Here is a 23,113-nt window from a genome sequence, read left to right on the forward strand (position 1 = left end):
TGCTAATATTGAAGGAAGGTGCCTTTCTGAGATTCCTTAAAGGGAAGGAGATCGTTTCTCTTTCAGTGAGATAACTTAAGAACTAAGTTTTAAGGTTAAGATGAAAATTTTGGTGAATGTTTATGGAATTAGTTAAGAAGTTACTAAAGTAAATTAGAATTGAACGCAGAAGAGGGAACGGGGGAAGTCATCCCAAAGAAGAATAGAAATGAAGTTAGAGTAAATAGCTTTTTTGTTTGTATGGTTTATTTGGTTGTTTTTGTTTAATTTGTATTGTGTGTGTTGTTTGTTTTATGTTTTTATGGAAAATTTAATAAAATACTTATAAAAAAAGAGATAACTTAAGAACTAACAAGAAAACAAGCGCCACTCACTCATCACAAGGAGGAGCCATCTTTAATGCACAGAGCTGCAAGAAATCTTTCACTTTCAAATTATTTATTATTGCACCTCTGAAAAGTGGCACACCTGATTCTCCCCCTCCCCATTTTATCCTCACAACCACCCTGTGCGGTAGGTTAGTCTAAGAGACTGTGACTGGCCCAATATCAATCCCCTTGACCTAGTGGGGATTTGAACCCTGGTGCTGTCAACCCTCCCTGCTGTTTCCCAATGCTATAATAAGGGAATTTCCCGCAAAAAAAGGAAAAAGGTTGACAGCTACGTTAAATTTCAGATTCTGCTCCAACACTCTAGCCACAACTCCACACTGGTGTATCTGTACTGATTATTCCAGGTCTGACTTATCACCGTACTAGCACCCCCACCAAGCAAGAGGCTAGTAGCAAGTCCCCTATGGCCTGCACCCTATGTGCAGCTCCTGCCATCTCCTTCTCCTCCTGGATTGCTACAGCTTCTCTCACCTCCCTTCCCATCATCAATGAGTGCTAAGCATGCAAGCTTCTGCTTCCCACAGCCAGTTTCATCCCTGCCCCTTCCAACCTGAGCCAATCAGAATAAGGGGAGGATGGGTCCTGTATAGTGGCCAGTGGCAACTCCTGCACCCAGCACTGGCTGGAAAGGGGTGAAAGAGGTGGTGGCGACTCATACTCTCAGCACCAGCCAATACTGTGAAGGAAGAGAGTGAGGAAGGGAAAGGAAGAGGGGGCCATCCCACTGGTAATGGCAAAGGCAGCGGCAGAAGTGGCTGGCCCTGCTGCTGGAGTGTGAGCCTTGGCAGATGCCCAACATTGCTGACTGCCAACACCAAACTTGGTTGCATTAGCTTCCTTCTGCGCTAGTCATTTTTATTCGTTTGATCCATCTACATTTTCATCTCCTACAAAGGAGGTGCTTCATGCCATTGGGTTGCATCCTACTCAGTTATATTCAAGAGTAGACAAATTTAATTTAACACACCTAAGCTAGCCACATCCATTATTTTCAATGGGTCTGTTTTGAGTAGAACTAGCACTGGATACATAATGGGAAAGTGAAGTCCTATCAATCCTTTAAATTGCCATTATGCTGCTTCCACAGCCCACAGGGGTCTCTCGATGAACAGCATATTCCCATTTTTATCAATATTGCTCTAGGGATGGAGAGTCTCTGGTCCTCCGTGTATTGATGGACTACAAATCCCATCATCCCTGGCCATTAGGCATGCTGGCCGAGGCTAATGGAGCCCAGTGAAGTGTGGAGAACCATGAGTTCTCCATTCCTGCTCTAGAACATTCAGGGTTTTCTGAACAAGCTGGTCCATTGCCTGGTGACCTTTGAGACTGATGGGGCAGGAGGAAGAGAGGCCAACAGAAGGTGGGGCCACACTCAACTAATCCTAGCTTTGCCCCCATCCTCCTCTCTGCTGCATTCTACAAGGGCAATGTGGAGACAAAAGAAGGTGAAGGTGACAGCCAGTGCCACCCCCTGGAATGGATGGAACTAAGAAGGCAGTTGGGGGCTGGCTGAGGACAGGCTGAAGTTGGTGGAGCAGTGCCCCATTTGCCCTAATAGACCAGCCTCTACTGTATCCCCTAACTCCTGACCCTTCAAACGCAAGCAAGTTGCTACCAACCATCTAATCAGCCAGCCAGCCTGATTTTTTGTTGGCAGGCATACCTTTGCTTCAGTTTCCCCAGGAGGCCATCGGTGGAGAGAGGAGAAACTACGTTAGAAGAAGAATCATAGTATTGATACGGATGGAAGATCTTTCTACCCACAGAGTATTCATGTCTTGATTCCTCAGAGTGAATTCAAGGTGTGCATCTGGAAGGCTCTTGAAAGCAATGATGACACAAGCATCACAAAGTCTTCTCCCATGCAGTATCATGTGGAACATAGGAAGCTGCCATAAACGAAGCCTATTCATAGCGCTTCCCTCACTCAGTACGGTCTATATCAGCCTTACCTGAGCAGATGCCTTCAAACATTTTGGACTGCAGCTCCCAGCATCCCTGGCCACTTGTCATGACGGCTGGGGCTGACAGGAGTTAAGAGTTAGGCAATGTTTGGAGGTTGCTGAAAGCTGGTCTGCCTACACTAACTGGCAGCAGCTCTCCAGGGTTTCAGAAAGGGATCCCCCCCATTGTTACCTGGAGGTGCTAGGGAATGGTCCTGGGAACTTCAGCATTCATAGCATGTCCTTACTATGAAACCACAGCTGTTTTTCATTAACCTTGGCACCATTGTGACAAGAGCAGTTGTAAAACAAAGCATTTAACTCAAAGAAATTGGCACCCCAACCAGGGCACTTTCGAACACCAAGTAACATCATTGGTCTGTCTAAGTCAGGACCATCCACACTGATCTAGCTCAGTATTGTCAACGCTAACTGGAAGCAAATAGCCAGGATTTCATACAAGGAGTCCTTTCCAGCCGTATCTGGAGGTGCCAGCGGATTGACACTGGGACCTTTAGCATTCAAAGTATGTGCTCCACCACTGAGTTATGGCCCTTCGCCTTTTCCAACTTTCTAGAGCTGTGACCTTTGGCTGGTGTAGCTACTACTCTTAACACATCAGATTTATTCCCCCTTGTTTAAATAACTGCATGAAGCAGAACAAGAAGTGAGAGTGTTCCATAGACAAGTGTCTTGGACTGTTCTTTGGATGTAGTTCTCTCTTCCTGTCAGTTTGGGTGGAACTTTGTCCCCTCTGCTACCATAAACACCCATCCTGCACCAGGACACCAGGGGTAATATAAGTAAACCCAACCAGACTCCATCCAGCTGCACAGCCCAAATTACCAAGGCTTCCCCATATGCTTCTCTTGCAAGTACCAATCTATTCATGAAACCTGGTTACCTATGCATCATAAAACAGTCAGTACTAAAATAGCCCCAAGGGAGAGGAGGTGGGTGGAAGGAGAGCCATTTCATTGTCCATGAACAAATAATCCCCACCTGGTATATGTTCCTGTGACTGGGTGGACCCTTGGTCTGATCCGGCAGGGCTTTCCTTATGGTCTGATGTTTCAAGGTCCTTGAGTGCCTAAAACAAGTCTTCTCTTCAGCTACTCACAAGTAAGCTGAACACAGAGGAGGGCAAATCCAGGTGTGGTGCAGAGGCACAGAGCTTCAATAATGCTCATAACACCAGCCCATATGATGGAGTGGACCTTTCCTGAATTAACACATTGTTTATTATAGGGTGGCTCGAAAGTGGAAAGGAAATCAATTGGAACTGCCTCTTCTGGTTCCCACATTACCTACGCTTTTCTGTTCCTTCCAGGTGTGGTCACCAACATGGGTGCAAGGTGTGTGCAAGCAACATCACTTTGGATGCACCCCATTTTCTGCTGGGCAGAGCTATAGCAGGATGGCTCTCACACTGAAATGAAAAAGTAGACTTCTCACACCACACACACACACACACAGAGAGAGAGAGAGAGAGAGAGAGAGAGAGAGAGAGAGAGAGACTTTCCTTGTAAGCTCAGGGAGTGCAACACACCTCTACACTAAATCACAATAAGAGGGGAATCTATTACTCCTGGCAGAAATATCTAACAATCCAAAGGCAACAGCCTGGGAGCTTAGCCAGTACAGCCAAATCCAGAGGGGTGTGTGTCTCACTCTGTTGAAAGACCAACAAATATATGAGAATGGAAAACCACTCTGCCCCACCAACTCAGTGCCACAAGGGTTAATCGCTTGTCAGTCCACATGTGCAGGAGAGCCTTTTCAAGCCCTCCTTCAAGGGAACACTTGCTTGTGGGCAGACTGCCTACCAGATGTTTAGGATTCTCCAAAAAAAAGCACACACAAACGATGCAGCACATTCTGCAAAATTTGCCATTTCATCCAAGACCTATGAAGCAGACAAAAGCTTTTTTTAAAAAACCACAAATACACGAAATCTTACTTGGACTTAATAAGGAGACGTGGGCAATGTATGGCACGCCAAAGACAGGCAGAGTTTGTAGCTAACACATGTAGACAGTTTGATCGCACTTCCAGTTTTACGAAGCCCAAGACCTCAAAATAGTCACACACCCAGAGTTCAGTAGCACTTGCCCAATGGCCCTGCCCACCAATGGCATTGCATGTGGCAAATTAGCCGAGGAAATCAGTTCTCCAGGCCTTTTTTCTTTTTTGTATTATAAACCGCTCCAGCAATCTACACTGCATTCCATGGGACTGGGTGTGGGGAGAGAGACCTCACAAAAATCACAAGCAGCAAACCCCACACACCCCATCACCCAAACTGGAGGAGAAAACCTGGCATGTCCTTTCCCCAACTGGCATCGCAATCAATGCCATCAGATGAAAAGTACAAAGCCACTTTTACCCACCTCAACTCTATTTCTACTCTGCCCCCGCCCCCCCAAAGTCCTACTACCAGACAGGCAGCTACAAGTTAACTACAACTTAAGAGAAGGGGGGGGGTGTCCACCTGGCCCCTTTTTGATGCTGGGGGGTGTGTGTGAAGGAAATATGGTAGGTGGACCAGGCAGCTACTGCAAGATAAAAGAGAGGAAAACATCTCAGGTCCACTCCACTAATATAACCAATAGAGAAGAGCTCCTCTTCTCCAAGCTAGCTCTGATAAGGCTGCAAGAGCAACTTCTCTTGCCTCAATCCCAGAAGACACCAGAGCTGCCCTCCTGATCAAAGCTGCAAAAGGCTGGAGTGGCCTCGGGTAGACCCTCAGGAAACTTGGCCGGCTCCTTCCCCTTCCAGCTCTGCCCCTCTTGCTACAGGATTTCGGCGCCTGCAAACAAAGCTACATAGACTTTTCCTCCTTAAACCACTCCTTCCCTAATCACTAACTCTGGTTAAAACCACCACTTTCCAGGTAAGAATGTGCTAAGGGAGTTTAAAAACAAACAAAAAACGTGGGTGATGGTGGTGGAAAATACACCACCATTTTAACACCCTTTAATTAACATTCCCTGCAACACAGGAGTGGTTTAAGGCTGCTACCGGGCAACTAGACCCCCATTTAAGAGTCGACTACATCAACCCAAGGAGGCTCAGCAATAGTGAAACTTCCACTAGCGCCTCTTGAAAACTAGGGCTCTAGTTTCTGCCGAGGGAGGAGAGAGGCGCAGGGTGAAGGAGGTGGAGAATCGCTCGGGTACCTTCCAGCCAGCCGAACTGTTGCTGTCTCCTTTATCCTTAAAATATGGGACGTATCTGACCATCCAGTCGTAGATCTGCGAGAGGGTGAGCCGCTTCTCCGGGGAGCTCTCGATCGCTTTGGTGATGAGATCCGCGTAAGAGAGGTTGCCCCAGGCGTTGCGCCGCGAGGTCTTCGCCTTGCGGAGCTGTCCAACGTCCGCGCCCAGCGAAGGCAGCGCCGGGGCGGCTTTGCCACGCTCCGACGCCACTCCGGCGTTCTCGGCGCCTTCCGTTCCGCCGGCCAAGGGGTGCTTGGAGCCGACGCCTCCTCCACCGCCGCCGCCACCACCACTACCAGCGCCGGCAGCCGCGGCTCCATCGTCCTCTTCTCCCGGGAAGTCGGGGTGAGGCAGCGGCCAGGTGCAGGAGCGAGGCCGGCTCTGGGGTTCAAAATCCGGGTCGATGTCAACCTGATGCGCTTGCAGCTTCTCATCCATGTTCCTCCCCCTCCCCCCCGCGAAGCCGCCTTTTCTTTCCTTCCCCCCTTTTTTCCTTTATCCCGGAGGGGGGGGGGAGTCTCCTTTGTAAATTTCCAACGGAAGGATCGCAACAGCAAACGGCGCTTTTAGGAAGCGAAGGTCCAAGGCAGCAGCAGCATCGCACCAAAGTGGGTCGGGGAGAACGAGCGAGAGAGGGGGGGGAAGAGAACGAGCGAGAGGGGCGGGATATGGAGACGTTGCCTCGCAGGGTTTGGGGAGGAAGGTGCGTCGGGGGAGCGGTGGCGGGGAAGGGGGGAGGAAGGCAAGTGAGAGTGAGAGAGAGAGGCTCGAGTCCAGCGCACAGCTTGGCCGCGCAAGGGAGGTTCAGCTGGAAGGGCAAGGAGCGGCGAAGGCGGCTGCTTCCTCCATCAAGCCCGGCGAGCGAGAGACAGAGCAGGGAGGGGGCTGCCCGTTCAAGCAACAGATGAGCAGGAGGAGCGCGCCGGGCGCTGGAGGAGCGGCGTGCGCTTTCGAGGGAGAAGGGCTTCCTCCGGCGATGCGAAGCCTCCAAGGCCTCCTCCCCTCGCTTGAGTCCAGGCGAGTTCAGTTCCACTGGGCTCCAGCAAGGAGCGAATTAATCCCAGGAAGGAGCAGGAAGAGCGTCCAGGCGCAGCGGGAACCCGGCGCTAAAGGGCCCGGAGGTGGCGATGGAGACGCGCGGCTGGCGCTGGCATGATCGCCCTCCTCTCTTCTCGCGCTCTCCACGCCGCCGGCACGCACCTGAGGCAGAGGCTGGGCTGCTCACCCGGCGGCAAGGCAGGTAGCGCGCGCGCGCTTCTCTCTCGCTCTTCCACACACCTAGCACCTGCTGCTGCTGCTGCCCTCGGCGCGGCAGCCCCCTCTGCTCGCCGCCGCCGCCTTAGTCTTGTCGGTCACCTCGTCCTCCTGCCGCCGCTGCTGCTGTTTCTCCTTCTCCTGCCGCTGCTGCGCTCGTGCCGCCCCGAGCGGGCGCCGCCTCTCTCTGGGGACCCGGCGGGATGGCAACATGCTGAGGAGGAGGAGGAGGAGGAAACGGCGGCGGCGGCGGCCGCCACTCTCTGCGCCTCGCTGCCCTCTCGTCACCCAGCCCCGCGAGCGAAGAGCGACTGACACACGCGCGCGCGCGCTCGTTCGCACACAGACCCACACACAGTGAGAGAGAGAGAGGGAGAGCCCGCCAGGCGAGCCGGCTGCACCTCAGGGAGGGGGTGGGCGGGGAGGGAGGAGGAGGGGCCAGGCCGGCGAGCGGAGGGGGAAAGAGGGCGGGGCCTCGGGCAGCACCTTACACGAGAGGAGGAGGAGGAGGAGCGCGCCAGCCGGGCTTGCCTCGCCTTCCCGCCTGGCTGGCTGCGCGCAGAGTCTCGTCGGCTCTCTGCCCGGCTGCACAAGTCTGGACGCTCCAGCCAAACCACATGATCACAACACAAGCGGGCGCCGGGCTTCCCCTTTCGCTGCCGTCGCGCGAGCTGCAGGGCGGGGGGCGACGCCACGGACGGACGGCACCTTGGCAGCGCTCAGGCAGCCCTCTCAGGACTTCGCCTTGCCCAGTCCTGCCCCGCCACCGCAGCACGTCCCGCTTCTTCGCCGAAGGTCTCTCGCACTCGCGCCACACTTTTCACAAGCAGGAGTGCTGGCATTTCTGAACCTCCTCAAGGCTTTCCTTCCCCTCCTCGGGGCCTCCTCGCGGCATTTTGCCGCCTGAGGCACAAATGGTGTCTCCCCATCCCCATCCTCCCCTACCAAATTACAGCAATCATGGCTGTTCGGGTGAGTTTGGTCCCGGAGGTAGAAAGTCCCACAAGCACCTCTCCGTTCCCCACCACCCTGGCGATACATTTACATTTACATTTACATTTACTTACTTACTTACTTATTAAATTATTATCATTATTATCATTATTATCATCATCATCATCATCATCATCATTATCATTTATTTACTGTATTTGCTGCCCTATCAGATCACCCTAAGACACGTGGGGCTGCCTCCTTCTTTCCCTGTCACTACCTTGGCCGTACATGTACTGTTGTTGTTGCTGCTGCTGTTTTATGTCCTTTCAGGTTGCCCTAAAAGATCAGCTGGCTGAGGCACCCACCTCAATCCGCCTAACTGTAGGACCGGCCCTGCTCAGCGCTTCACCACCTGTCCACACCTCTCCTCTCCCAGACTTCGCAGACACCTTTGCATCGCCGGGCTGCCCCTCCACATGCTAGTACTCCCCACTTATTCCGAAGGGTTCAATAACCCTTTTCGGCGTTTCTACGCCTCTCCAAGCACTTTCCGCGTTTTTTTAAGGAAGCACCAGGCGCTGAGGAACCCTTATCTTCCACGTGCCCCACCGCAGCTATGCGATTAAACCCTTCGCGCAGCGCACGTACCCAGCGGTGCTTCCCACCCCCCGCGCAAGTTCAGGGGAAGCCCCAGCCCAGCTCTTTCCCTCCCGCCCGGCCGCCTTCCTCCCCCTCCTGTGGTTGGTTAGTTGGGTGTTTTGGGTTGTGTGTTTTTTTTCTCTCATTCCAGATTGTTACACTGACCTGACCCGAGTGCCGCCTCCTGATTGGAAAGGACGTGACACAAGCCCAAACCCCAGCGCTCTCCCCATTGGCCCGTTCCCAGCCGGCGTTCTAAAAGGGGCAGGGAAAGGCGGGTTTGGCGGGCAGAGGGAACCTCCCTCGCGTGACGTATAGCGCTTCTTGATTTACCCGCGGGTAACCCGGGGCAACGAAGCTCACAGGCAGGGCAGCCTCCAGCTGGGCCACGCCCATTCGCCTTCGCGCAACGCTCCGCCCCCTTTGCTACAGGATCCACATCCAAGCCTCCTTACAAACTTCCAAAGAACAATAAGGCAGCTAGGCTGAGGCTACGCCCACTCCCCCAAGTCGCACCCCCTAAAATATGTCTCTTCGTCGAACCCCCATTCATCTTCTCCGACCCTGATCCCGGTTTGCGCTCCTCGCTCAGCGGAAATTCCAGATCCTATTCGCGTTTTCCAGAAGCAAGTCGCACTTATTTCAATGCAAATCAGCAGCACCAGGTCCTTTGGCCAAAGGATGGCACTCCAAAAGCCAATAAAAATGACTGCTAGATCTCTGGTGACGCACAGTGACCTTTTGACTTGCTTAATCTGGAGCAACTACCTCACCTCACAATATTACCCCATTAGTGCATGCCGAAGGTTAAAAGAATGAGTTGTTGTTTTTCTCCCCACTTATGCTTATGAGAGAAATGAAAATGCAACGTTCTTGTTTGTTTTCTTAATTACCTGTAGAGAGAAAAGCAAGGAGAAGCAATCCTTTCAAAATAATCTCTAGTGGACAAGGGAATGTTGTGCAACCTCTCTTGGCCTCCTCACCTCTCAGGGGGATGGAGGCAAAGAAGAGTTTACCAGCTGCTCTACACAGCTGGCTACTTTGGGAGCAACAACCCATATGGAGAGAGCAGAAGTATGCAAAAAACACATTGCTTTGAGTCTCCAAACCACTCTAGAATCTAATGTTATTATGCCTGCAGAGTCACATTATGGCAAAACAACAAATATATAGATTATTATCACAACTAAAACACCACTGAGATTTAACCAGTAGGTCCTCCCTTTGATTAGAGTTGTTTAATAAAGTCTTCCTGGTGAATAAATGGTTGTGGGTTGGGTGTTTGTGTGCCCTCCAAATTTGGCAGTCGTTCCCACCCTTATATATCAGCGTGGGCACTTTTCCCCTTTCCTTTTTTTAACAAAACAAATTTCCAGGTAAAACATATATATTATTACGTAATACATATATTGTGCGTTTTATTTTCTTGTTTCCAGAGGAGTAGACGTATTAAGCCTTTTGCAGCAGAAATAACAGCATTGTGGCAAATTTTAAAGATTAATGATAAATTTAAAAGAGAAACAAAAATTAAAATACCCTCATTTTTGTTTATATTTATGCTGTATGTGAATGAGAAGACCCTCATGTTGTTTGCATTGAAAAATACACCATTATGTGTAGACTGCATTGCAGTCTACTATATATGTGTGTATGTATACTAAATTAGAAGACTAATTTGTTAGCCATTAAGGTGCTACAAGTCACTTTATTGTATGTTGTGCTGTTCAAAAAAGTGTTTCCAAGTCATATTAGGGAGGGCTTTGTCCTGAGAGGCACCATATCCATTCATTAAGTAAATAAAGAGAAGCTTTAAAAGGCAACAACAAATAATTTAATAAAATATCACAAAAATTCATAATAATCAAAAACTGCCGAACAAGTGTAGGTAAGCAAAATACTGTCAATAGGATACTACTAAATGCCGTTGGGGGGGGGGGGGAGCCTGGAACTTAAACAACCTGATTCCAGTTCAGTTTAGCTAGGAAAGAAAACCTAGCAAAGTAGAACCCCTGTGGTATAACTCCCTTTGGTGGCAACATGCCACCAGAGGCAAGCCCATTGAAAAACAGCACCCATGGGAAATAAAGACCTTACAGTTCCTAAGGAGGTTGGGCTTCCCCTTGCTGTGCTGCTGGTGTTACAGAGCCCCAGAATCTGGAAGAGACTATAGTTCAGTTGCAGAACGTGTGCTTTGCATGCAGAAAGGCTCATTTCCTGGCACCACCAATTAAAAGAACCAGGTAGCAGGTGGTGGGCATGACTCTTCTCTTCCTAAGACCCTGGAGAGCTGCTGCCAGCCATGGTAGACATTGCAGGACTATAAATGGACCTGATGCAAGACAGCTTCCTGCCTTCCTACAACTCATCAGCAATGGTGGCACAGCAGGTCCATGGAAGGACGTGAGCAGCCGGGTACACTTGCCTCATGCCTTGCGGGGCTAAGCCAGCTGGGATGTGGGGGGTCTGCTGGACTTACGTTGTCATGCCAAGAAGAAGACGCCTGCCTCTGGCCTCTGCATGGGCCTGAGTGGCAGCAAAGGGATGGGGCAGCAAAGATGTCACCCACCATTCCGCTCTGGTTTCTGGACTGAGTGAGTGGGGCCAGGAGCAAAATGAAGCACCACCTGGAAGTCAGTTGCAACCTGACTTCATTGCATCCCTGAGGTTTTCCCTGATCTATGCCAGCGTGTGCAAGATAAGAGCCTAGGCCAGGGTTCTCAATGGTGGGCGTGTGTAAGTGTAACCGTAACCAAATACCTCCACCCCCAAATTTCCCATGGTTGGACATGACTCTTGCAGCACTCCCAGGCTGCATCTGCAAGACACTCCTGGGTAGTGGCAGCCACGCTCTGCAACGGGAGCAGGCTAGAGTTGGAGGGGTTTCAGTTATCTTTGGCTGATGAGTGAGAGGTTGGTCTTTCTTTGGCACAGCCAGAGGGATGAGCCCCGCCAGGTGTGAAAGGTGCATTCTTTGTACATGTCCCCCCAGCTGTTTACAGCAACCCAACTCCAGCTCCTTTGTGTGCAGCTGAGCAGGTTGGGCTGAGGACACAGAGGGAGTGTCAGCTCTTTTGAATGCAGAGCACCTGGGCTGGAAGAGGGCCAACTTGCCTTCTGAGCTGAGGCCTCTTCCAGTTCAGCCAAGCAAAATGAGCCAAGGCATGCTAGACCCATGCGGTTAAGCACCACCGATGTGTGTGTGTGTGTGCCAAATGTGGCAGGTTAAGAGAAAAGAGGGAGTCCTAGGCAGTACAGAAGCCATCAACAATCTGTTATGATTAGCACTACCAGGTCAGGAGCATCCCAGAGATTTCAGGGCTCAAAACTGAGAAATAGGGCTGGCCCTGGTGATGTCACAGGACAGGCCCTGGAGAAAGAGGTTAATTGGGAGAGGGATGCGCCCCCACCACGCTGAATGTCTGTGCTACAATTTGCAGCCAGTTCCTGCTGAACTGAAGCTGGCAAACTGCACACACAGTCTTCTCTTGTTTTTAATTAAAAGCACTCTCACCCACCTGGAGATTCAAGCCTTTCACCTGCCACCTGGAGGGGGCCAGGCAAGCCTGGAGACTTGCAGGTCAGACCTAGACATCAGGCAACCCTAGTTATGATTCTGATCTTAGCAGCAGCCAGGATTTGGATGTGGAGGACTGCTGTGTATCTAGATGAAAATGTGGCAGTGGGGGTCCTTCCACAGGGGAACTGGGCAATGCCCTCCTGAATGTGCTCCCTGGCTGTTCCCATCCCTCACCCTCCAAACTGTCCTCTTATTTCAGACCCCAGCTGAGGGGAAATAAATTAAAGTTGCCGGGAAGGTGATTGCACTTGAAATGCTCTGCACAGTTCTGGTCAAAAAGGATACTGTTGAGATGGAAAATGTGCAAGAAAGGGTGAAGAGTCTCCTTGGAGGATTACATTTGGGGCTTTTTAGGAGAGTAAGGCTGGGAACATGGTAGGTAGAGGTTTATAAAATTATGCATGATCTAGAGAGGGAAGATACTGAGGGGTATTTTCCTCTCTCTCATACTGTAAAACGCCAGGGGCATCCAATGAAGTAGAACGTTGACAATTCAGGACAGATAAAATAATTCTCTGGGAAGAGAGTTTGGCAATTAAATCACTCTGAGAACGGCAGCTCTGTGCGGGGAACAGGGGTCTCCTAACAACTCTCATCACCCTTAACAAACTACAGTTCCCAGGATACTGCTTTAAATGTATAGTGCCAGAGTTAAACAAGTGCGACCTGCAACAAAATGTTGCAGCATGAGGTTATCCTCTGGAGATGCCTTCCTTTCCCCTTTTTGCAGCAGCTGTTATCCCTTTCCTGAAATACTTCTGAAGCATCTGGGATCTTCTGGGAGGATAAAATGGCAATTGCCTCCTGCCATCACTCCTTTTCACAAATGGCAGCCAGAGAAAGAAAAGGTTCAAATGCAGAAGAAAGGTAACAAACCAAGGTAGCAAAACGGATGGCATTTAAATCGGCGCAGGGAGCCTGCCTCGGCCCAAGGACCACATTTCTTTCTGGGCAAACTTCCAGAGGCTGGACTTCCGGCGGTGACGCCATCGCGGAGCGGTCGTGGGTTGCCTCGGCTGCGAGGCGACCCAGTCCGTCCCGGGGGTTGGAGCCCTGCTACCGCAAAGCGGGGCTCCGGTGGGGTGCGGGAAGAGCGTCCCGCACCCTGGGCTCCCCGGCTGTGCCCACTGTGGCTCTGAACCCTTCCCTCGCTCCCCCTGTAAAGGGGGAGTGGGGGTGAAGGGACAACGGAGCCGGGCTATAGGGGACATGCCCCAACCGGGATGTAAATGCGGCGGTCACCCCCGCGACGAGCGTCAAAGTTCTACCTGTCATTCTTGGAACTAAAGAAACCCGGTGGTCGTGAGTATCTGATTGGACTAGATTTTGTGCTTTTTGGACGATCCGGGGAGATGTGGAAAGGAAGCCTGCCTCCCTCCCTTCGGGGGAAAGAAAATAACCAGTTTAAGTGACTGCTGTTATAGAAATGGTTACAAAGTATTCGAACTTTGATAAGTGAGACTTTTAAAATCTCCCTTTGGGGAGTAAGTTGGTGGAAAATATCTCTGCTTAAAGTTTTGGTCTGTGCGCTCTGACTTCAGGGAAAATGGCTACGAAAAGTTTGAGCTGATGTGGAAAACAACTGCTACAAAAGGAAGAACATAGAAATAGAAACTGAAATTTGATACCCACCCCCTCTCTCAACATGTTGGGCTTTGTGTTTGAACTTGTTTTGAACTCTGGACTAACGGATGAACAAAGGCTTATTGTCTTGAAGCTGGAACTGCTTAATCGGAAAGTGAAGGTCTTGAGTGGGGACATGAAAAAAAATCTACTTCCCACAGAGGAGGCTTTCCAAACTTTTGATACTATGGGAGAAAACCTTGGCAAAGAGCTGAAAGGGATGTTTGAAGGATGGAGAGAAATGACAGGGCGACTCCGGGAAAAAGATCCGTTCTTTGGGGGTGGCAGCCCCGGGACGGCAAGAATTGTTATATCCAGCCCCCGAGGTGTGAGCTCGGGAGTAAGGGTCAAAGAATTAAGATATCTACAAATAGAGGAAGAACGTTACAAGGAAGCGGAGGAGCCGAAAGAAGATGAGTTGTGTACCCTGATGCTCGATGCAAGGTCTGTTGTGAACTGTGCCTGGATCTGTGGACATATGGGAAAAGAGGAAAATTGGAAGATGGGTTCCGGTGATAGATGGAAAAGGACAATGGACAGAGGGGGAGTAGGGTGAAGTACTAAGTGTAAAATTTAAATAGTCTGTTATGGTATTCTGAAATCGGAGGGTTAAGACTCTAAGTTTTATTTTATTTTTAATAAGAAAAGGGATATTTTGAATTTTATGTTATTAGCAGCAGTATAAGGGATAGAAGAAGTTCGTATAGATTTGATGTAAGAATAATTTGTTAAGATTTAAAGATTTGTTATTAACTATTATGGATTAAGATGATTGTTTAGATTTGAATTTTCTTTAAATGAATTTAATTGTTAGAGAGAGGATGTTATTAAAGTAGATTCTGGATTTAAAACCGAAGGTGAAAAGGCAGGGGAAGTCAACCGTCAAGATTCGGAACTAGAAATTTTTCTTTATGTATGTAAACAAGAAGAAGAATCATGGCTATGTTTGTATTTGTTTTATATTTGTAGGTGTGGGTGTGGGTTTATGTTTTGTTATGAAAATGCCAATAAATTCTTTATATAAAAAAAAAAAACTTCCAGAGGCTGCAAGCCAGAGGCGAGCGAGGCAAGGGGCAAAAGTGAGCAGAGCAATTAATCTAAACGGTGCCTTTGTGCAGGAGGCTGACTTCTGCACATGCTCTCACACTCCTCTCTATCCTCCACCCACCCAAGCAAGCAAGAAGCATGACCAGAGTTCACGGGCACATTCCAGCCAGGCAAAAATGTTTGGAGTGCAAAGGAGGGTCAATGAGGGGTGTCCCTTTGGGGGGGTTGAAATCTATAGGCCACATTTACCGCCCGGTCTGGAGGTTCCCCACCCCTGATTTCAATGAGATGAATGCAAGTTTTACAAACGACTAACAAAAGAAGGGGAGTACTAAAGTGGGGCAGGGGGGCAGGCAGGGAGAACAGACAACTTCGTGGTGGAAAGGACAATCAATACCTCCTTGCCATGGTGACCAATGCCTCTGCCTCTACATTTGGAGGTAGTGATGCTTCTGAGTCCCAGTTGATGGAAACCACAGGGAAGGAGAGTGCTCTTGCGCTCAGGTCCTGCTTGTGAGCTTCCCATTGCGGCATCTGGTTGGCTGGCCAGCTGGACTAGATGGGCCACTGGTCTGATCCCGCAGGCTCTTAGATGGGGCCTGAGAGAAACCCAAACGGGCAGATTTCTCCATCTCTAGCTCTGTCTAGCCAACCCTTCCCTGCTTCTCCCCCACCCCCCCCCCCACCCCATGGCCTCGCTTTGCCCATGCTCCACCGGATGGCACAGCAGGCTCTCCCCTATAATTGGGCTGGTCACTCCCTGGTGATCTCACTGCCCTGCTATGCCATTGGGATTAAGTCAGACACCTGCCATCTCGGCCAAGGGTGTAATTACCAACCTTGCTCTGGGAGCTTGGAAGAGAAGGTGGCAGCCAGTTAGTGGGCGAGGCTGCAGCATGTACGGGAGGCGTGCCGGCATTTGTTCTCTTTGCAGAATCGCAGGCCCTCAAATGCTTGGTTAAGGGGTAGGGGTGGGGCAGATGAGTGCTTCCTTTCACAGCCATATGAATGTTGTGCTGGGGGCAATTTTGTTTCCTAATGGTAGTTCGTATTTCTTAAGAAGTATAAGGCTTGCAAGTCACTCACCAGTAACTTCCCCAGAGCACACTCTTGTCTGCAGCTACCCCAGAACCTGTGGCGTACTATTACATACACAGGGATAGCCAATGCTGTGCCCTGAAAATGTTTCTGGATTCCAGCTGCCATTACCCCTAGCAAACACAGCTTGCGGTCAGCAATGACTGGAGCAGTAGTCCAAAAACAGAGCGGCACGCGGGCTATCCCTGGGTCAGACCGATGTCACACTAGGACTGGGTTCAAATCTTCACTCATCCATAAAGCTCACACTGGTCAGCTTTGGGCCAGTTGCCATCTCTCAGCCTTACCAATTTTGCTGTGAAGATCAGTCATGGGGAAGAACTGCACCCAGAAGCGGATTTAGGGCAGTGTGACTGTTTCCGCCATACTGGACACTGAGCCTAGGGGGCGCTGCAAAGAGCACCACAACAATGACATAGTGAAACGAGTAGAATGGAAAGCAAGAGGCAGGGAATTGTGGCCTTGTGCAGGGCGCCGCTGAAATTTGGAAGACCAAATCCGCCCCTGCAGCACCCCATGACTTACAGGAAGATCACCCACAAGCCAGTGAAGGAGCAGCTGTTCCAGTGCTAGCTTTCCTCTCCCCTCCCCAGTCCTTTTTCCTTTTCTGTTGCATCTGGTAGTTTATGAGCCTGCAGCAGTGGCAGACTTTGGGCTTTAAAATTCCAGCAGCGCCCCTGCCCGCCTCTTGCCTTCCATTGTTTGTCATCATTGCAGTACCCGCTGTGGTGCCCTCTCAGCTCGGCGCCCAACACGGGCAAACCAGTTGTGCTCCCCTAAATTGGCCTCTGCCTGCAGGTAGGGGCTGTCTTAGCATTCAGTGCAGCTCCAGTTCTCAAAAGTTGCCCTGGCTGCCTGCATGCTGCTGGGTCAGGTTCCTGTATTAATTTACAAAGCCGTAGCAACTTGGGTCCAGGATACCTTAATTCCTGGTTCCTTATATCCCTGCCCAATCACTCAGTTCCTGAGGATCACTGGCAGTGATCTCCCATGATCCAGATGCACAGCTCATATCCGCCAGGAGCCATGCATTCAGTGTTGCGGGTCCAATTATGTGGACCCCCCCTTCCAGCTGAAATCAGACAGCCCCCCACCCCTATTGAATGTCTGATGCCAATGAAGACTTTAAAAAAAAAACTGCAGGTGCTTTTGCCTAATATGAACAGCTTTTCAGGATTATATATGCCTTTATGCACAGTGTGCCCTCATATATACAGTTTTGTACAGACTGCTTCGCCAGAGAACTGCTGGTTAAAGGCCTATATGGAAGAGCAGCTGCTTTCAGATTCAGAAAGACCCAGTTTCAATCCTTGGTATCCTGGAGAATGTCCCCTGTCTGAATGTCCAGAGAGCTGCTGCCCATCATCAAAGACAATATTGAGTTTGGTGGAACTGGTGATCTGCCTTGGCAGAAGGCTCCTTCCTATGTTCTGAGTCTAGTTTTAGGAGTTAGCACTTGTTGGACACACACTGGCCGAACGAAGCAAAATGAGAGTTCCTAATGTCCCGGTTAAACAACAGAGAGATTGATATCCATTGTTGTTCGGCTAAACCACTTTCTTGGGAGGAGCCCCATTAAAGTAATCACTCTCATTTAGAGATTCCATATTAAGTAGCTGCTGGAGGCTGTATGATGATTTTGCACAGGTGGCGGCACAGAGCAGCCTCTGCTAGCCTGATGCCAAACATTGACAGAAAAGAGAGAGAGAGAGATCTATGCCACTGTTGGAGCTGGCATCAGGGTTTGGCATCCTCGGCCAGCTGCCAAGCCCCAGTTTCCTGGAAGAGCCTTTGGCTACCAGGAGGTGCAGTTCTTCCTCATTGCCACTGCTACCCCCCCATGTGGTCCCTCCACAGCTGGATCTCTGGCCAAGTGAGTCAACCAGGGCCAGCCAACGGGCTGCTCTCCAGATGTTGTTGGGCCGCAACATCTCTGACTATTTACCATGTTCACTGCCCCTGGAGTCGATGGTGACATTGGTGGGGAAGTGAGGAGGGTGGGTGCTAAAGGGAGATGCACCACAGCTCAGTGCTGTCAAGTATCCCATTTTCCCCGGGAATCTCCCTTATTTCAAGCAGTTTCCCGCTGCTATCCCTTATTTTTTATATCCCTTTAATTTCCCGTTTTTTCAAAGGAAGCAGCTCCTCTCCCTCCCCCTGCTGGCCAGGGTCTGGGAAGACCTCACCTCCTTGCAGCCTCAAAGCAAGCGGGAGCCATTTCCCGCGCTTACAGGCGTCGTAGCCCATGGGCAGCGTTTCCAAAATACAGTAAGCCTACTGCGCACATTCACACCAGTGCCGCCCACTTTTGCTTCTGGCTCCGCCCACCACTGCCATGTGACTGTCCCTGGGATAGGTGAGGCTGCTGATCCCTTATTTTCAAATCCGAAACTTGACAGCTATGCCACAGCCAAACACTGGCCGGTATGGCTGTGCAGCGGTAGCAAGGAGGATGCATGGATTCTCAGGAGTTGTGCTAGTGCACACAGGAGGCTATCTTTATGGTTGGGGAGGAGGGTGACCCTCTTGGGGATATTCTAGGCCAGGGTGAGGGAGCTTCCTTTAATCCTGAGGGCCACATGCCTTCATTGGCAAACTGCCATGGGCTGTATACCAGCAGTAGGCAGGCCACAGCCAAAACGTGATGGGTCAATGGATGCCGTGACTCCCACACTTCTACAGTAAGCTGCATTTCAGCCATGCAAAATTCAGACGCCCACATAGCTCCATCCAGGCAAGCTGGAGGCATGATCACAGTCCAGAACATATCCCAGCCAGACAAAAGTACTCAAGCACACAGAGAAAGGCCAATGGAGTGCATGGTCTGGGGTGAGGGGGAGTGGCCTTAAGTGACTCCTCAAGGGCCAGATAGAAAAGCCTAGAAGGTCATATTTGGCTCAGAGACTTGAGGTTCCTAACCATTAGACTCATGGAATGCCCATAACTAAGTCAAGTCCATTAAGTTCAATGGGTCTGCTTTAAGTAATATTTGTGCTTTTGTGGATGACCCAAGCTACAGGAGAGGAGATTCTGACTAAACATTAGGAAGAACTTTCTGATAGTTTCACAGAGTTTGACCGCAGAATGGACTCCCTTGGAAGGTGGGGGACTCTCCTTCCTTGGAGGCTTTCTAAACAGAGGTTGGATGACTGTCAGGAATTTTTTAGCTGTGATTAATGCATTGCAGGACATAAAACTAGATGGCCCCTGGGGGTCCCTTCCAACTCTACAGTTCTATAGTCTCAGAGAATAATGCTACCATTCTGTTAGAGCCAGTGTGGTGTAGTGGTTAAGAGTGGTAGACTCGTTATCTGGGGAACCGGGTTCGCGTCTCCACTCCTCCACATGCAGATGCTGGGTGACCTTGGGCTAGTCACACTTCTCTGAAGTCTCTCAGCCCCACTCACCTCACAGAGTGTTTGTTGTGGAGGAGGAAGGGAAAGGAGAATGTTAGCCGCTTTGAGACTCCTTCGGGTAGTGAAAAGCGGGATATCAAATCCAAACTCTTCTTCTTCTTCTTCTTCTTCTTCTTCTTCTTCTTCTTCTTCTTCTTCTTCTTCTTCTTCTTCTTCATGTTTACCTTGGAGAACGGCCCGCTGAACCCAGTGAGAGTTGCTTCAGTAAGATAACAGTGTTATCAGTTACCAGGGTTGCTTTGAGGAACTCGGGGCAAATTCCTAATCCGAGTGACTGCACAGTCCTGTGGCTGGCCTGTTGTTGTGTATTAGCTGTGGAGAAAGATGGCCACAGCTCCCTAGAGCCGGCCGCCCAGCCAAGCGGCGCAACTCAACAAGAAACCTATACCGGTGTCAGAGGGGGGAAATGTAGAAATGTTCCAACCTTTGAGCATAAGATAGCACCTCTTGCAAATGTGAATCTGACAGCGTCGGTGTTTGTTTTCATTTTCCCCAAGACATTTTCATCTGGGGACAGGATCTGTCATGAGCCTCAGATTCTGGGAAATTGCATTCCGCGAAGGTGTGGAACAACGCCCTTCCTTGCTCTCCAGAATTTCATTTTGGGTGAGGTACCAAGATTTTTTTAAAAAAAAAGAAAAAGAAAAGAAAGAAACTCCTTTTCCTGCGTGAAATATCAAGGCGATGATGCTAATCAACACTTCAATTTATCACATGGAAGTGCCTGCTCTGGGGAAAGAAGACTTGCACCTTGGAAATGGTTGGGGGAGATGGGGGGGGGGACTCTGCCACCTTCCGGTTGCAAGGAACTTTAAAATCCCTGACAGAGGGAATCAGAGGCAGAAAAATATAAGAACTTCCTATCAAACCCAACTGGCCCAATGTTAGAAAACAGCAACTGCCAACTTAGTACCTATTCCTAAAAATGTGTGAGGTGGGTCTAGGAGCCACCATTTTTTATTTCCCACAATGCTCCTGACATGATGTCACTCTGGGGCATTGTGGGTCATTAAGGTGGCAGCCTTCATCTGCTGGAGGGCCCTATGCCACTATGCCAAGGGCATATATATATATATATATATATATATATATATATATATATATATGGACCCAGGTGGCGCTGTGGGTTAAACCACTGAGCCTAGGGCTTGCTGATCAGAAGGTCGGCAGTTCGAATCCCTGCCACGGGGTGAGCTCCCGTTGCTCGGTCCCAGCTCCTGCCCACCTAGCAGTTCGAAAGCATGTCAAAGTGCAAGTAGATAAATAGGGACCGCTCCAGCGGGAAGGTAAACGGCGTTTCTGTGCGCTGCCCTGGTTCGCCAGAAGCAGCTTTGTCATGCTGGCCACATGACCCGGAAGCTGTCTACGGACAAACGCCGGCTCCCTCGGCCTATAGAGCGAGATGAGCGCCGCAACCCCAGAGTCGGACACGACTGGACCTGATGGTCAGGGGTCCCTTTACCTTTACCTTATATATATATATATATATATATATATATATATATATATATATATACACACACACACACACACACACACACACACACACACCACTAAACTAATCTCCATAAAATGAATATGAAAAATCATAAAGCACACTGCACCATGGGCTGACAGTGCCTTTTTGCCCTGACAGCATGAGCAACCGATATCTGCCCATCATCAGAGAGAGAGGTGCTGGACCAGAGTTTTTCACATAGGGGAGCATGCATACACCAAAAACGTCATCCACACTAGCAGAAGTGGTACAGCCCATTCTTCCACCTTATTCCCTGGGGACTGCAAGATAGCCAGCAAACAGGCAGGGGTGTGTGCAGAGCTAAGTAATTACTGAGCAGGTTGCAACCATGTTGATTTCAAGGTGAATCCACAGCACTGTTTTTTCCTTCCTCCTTGCAATTATCGCTCTGCAAACTCTACCTTTCTGCTCATAGTAGATAATGATGGAACTGTGTGATTTGCACACTTTGCATAATTTAACCCATTACAACAAACCTGCAAGGTAGGCCTATAATAGTAACACTGCAGAGACAGAGGGATAATGGCTTTACCCATTGAATTTGGGGGTGAGTGATTATTCCCTTCATTTCCAGTGTTAAGTCAGTGAGTGCCATTGCTTATGTGGCCAAAATGGCCCCACCTGTGCACTAGAAGCAGATATCAGTAGGATGGAGAGAACTTCAAGGTTAGTAGAAATGTATGATCATTTTAAAGGAGAATAAACCCAAAGTGGGGCGGATGAGAATCTGAAAAAAGCCCATTGAGGACTGAACATAGTTAAAACAAAATAGCAAATTCTTTCCAGTAGCACCTTAGAGACCAACTGAGTTTGTTCTTGGTATGAGCTTTCGTGTGCATGCACACTTTGTGGGTCTAGGAGCCACCATTTTTTATTTCCCACAATGCTCCTGACATGATGTCACTCTGGGGCATTGTGGGTCATTAAGGTGGCAGCCTTCATCTGCTGGAGGGCACTATGCCACTATGCCAAGGGCATGCATATATATATGCACTTTGTGCATGCACACGAAAGCTCATACCAAGAACAAACTCAGTTGGTCTCTAAGGTGCTACTGGAAAGAATTTGCTATTTTGTTTCAACTATGGCAGACCAACACGGCTACCCACCTGTAACTGAACATAGTTAGTGGCTGGCTACAAAATGCTTACCAGCTGTTGGAATGAAGGAAACAGAAGAGGGGAAATGGAATGGAGTATGCAATGGAGGGTATGGCTGGCTGGCACCCTAAACAGGAGCACTCTACATGCCGCATTTTAAAAAAAGTTTTTAATTTTTGCAGGTCTCCAGTTGTCATTTGCAATTCATAGTGCTTGTTCCTGGATGTATCAGTACTAAAGCACATACCCTGAAGGCAAAAGACCGCATATTTAAGCTCCATCTGCACAATGCAACATCATACCACTTTAAACAGCCACGGCTCCCCACACAAAAAAGACAGTCATTGGAACTGCAGTTCATTAAGGGTGCTGACAGTTGCATTCTGTCCAACATCCCTGGGACCAAAATTGCGATGCTCCTTTTTTGGTCCCGTGCTCTCGCGCATGCATGAGAACGCGAGACCAAAAGACGCTTCTTCCAGTGCTCAGGCGCAACCCAGCTGACTCGCACCAGAGTGCCGGACCAATCAGAAGCCAGGATTGGTTGGCTTCTGTGATTCTGGGATGCCCCACTTAAAACAGGACAGTTGAGGGGTATGCAGTTGTTAGGATATCCCCTGTCCCCCTTACAGAGCTACAGTTTCCAGAGTGGTTTAGTAGTCAATCTTTCTTCCCATGGAATTCTGGGCCCAGCTTTCAACCTTTTCCCTTTTTGCGGGAAATTCCCTTATTATAGAATTGGGAAACAGCAGGGAGGGTTGACAGCTGTGTATATAGCAATGGGGAACAGCAGGGAGGGTTAACAGCTATGATTCTGGGAATGGTAAAAGGTAAAGGTAAAGGACCCCGGATGGTTAAGTCCACTCAAAGGCAACTATGGGGTTGTGGCGCTCATCTCGCTTCAGGCTGAGGGAGCCAGCGTTTGTTCACAGACAGCTTTCTGGGCATAACTGTCAACTTTTCCCTTTTCTTGTGAGGAATCCTATTTGAAATGAGGGAATTTCCCTTAAAAAAAAGGGAAAAGTTGACAGCTATGTTTCTGGGTCATGTGGCCAGCATGACTAAACCGCTTCTGGTGCAACAGGACACCATGACAGAAACCAGAGCGCACAAAACACCGTTTACCTTCCCACCGCAGTGGTACCTATTTATCTACTTGCACTGGCATGCTTTTGAACTGCTAGGTTGTCAGGAGCTGGGACAGAGCAACAGGAGCTCACCTTATTGTGGGGATTCGAACCGCCAACCTTCTGATCGGCAAGCCCAAGAGGCTCAGTGGTTTAGATCACAGTGCCACCCGCGTCACACTGGGAATGATATCTGTATGGTGGCAATATTTATTTATTTA

General features: G+C 49.6%; 1 protein-coding gene across 1 annotated transcript in view; it reads right to left on the bottom strand.

The window, feature by feature from the left end:
- FOXO6 (forkhead box O6) overlaps window positions 1–7,133 on the bottom strand; it is a 119,653-nt gene extending 112,520 nt beyond the window's left edge. Inside the window, exon 1 of the mRNA XM_033158019.1 lies at window positions 5,518–7,133. Within this exon, the coding sequence (XP_033013910.1) occupies window positions 5,518–5,994 (477 nt within the window). The 5' untranslated portion in view covers window positions 5,995–7,133. The remainder of the gene's footprint in view (window positions 1–5,517) is intronic.
- Between the last annotated feature and the right edge of the window lie 15,980 nt (window positions 7,134–23,113).

Source organism: Lacerta agilis, chromosome 8, assembly GCF_009819535.1.
Source record: "Lacerta agilis isolate rLacAgi1 chromosome 8, rLacAgi1.pri, whole genome shotgun sequence".
Classification (NCBI taxonomy): domain Eukaryota; kingdom Metazoa; phylum Chordata; class Lepidosauria; order Squamata; family Lacertidae; genus Lacerta; species Lacerta agilis.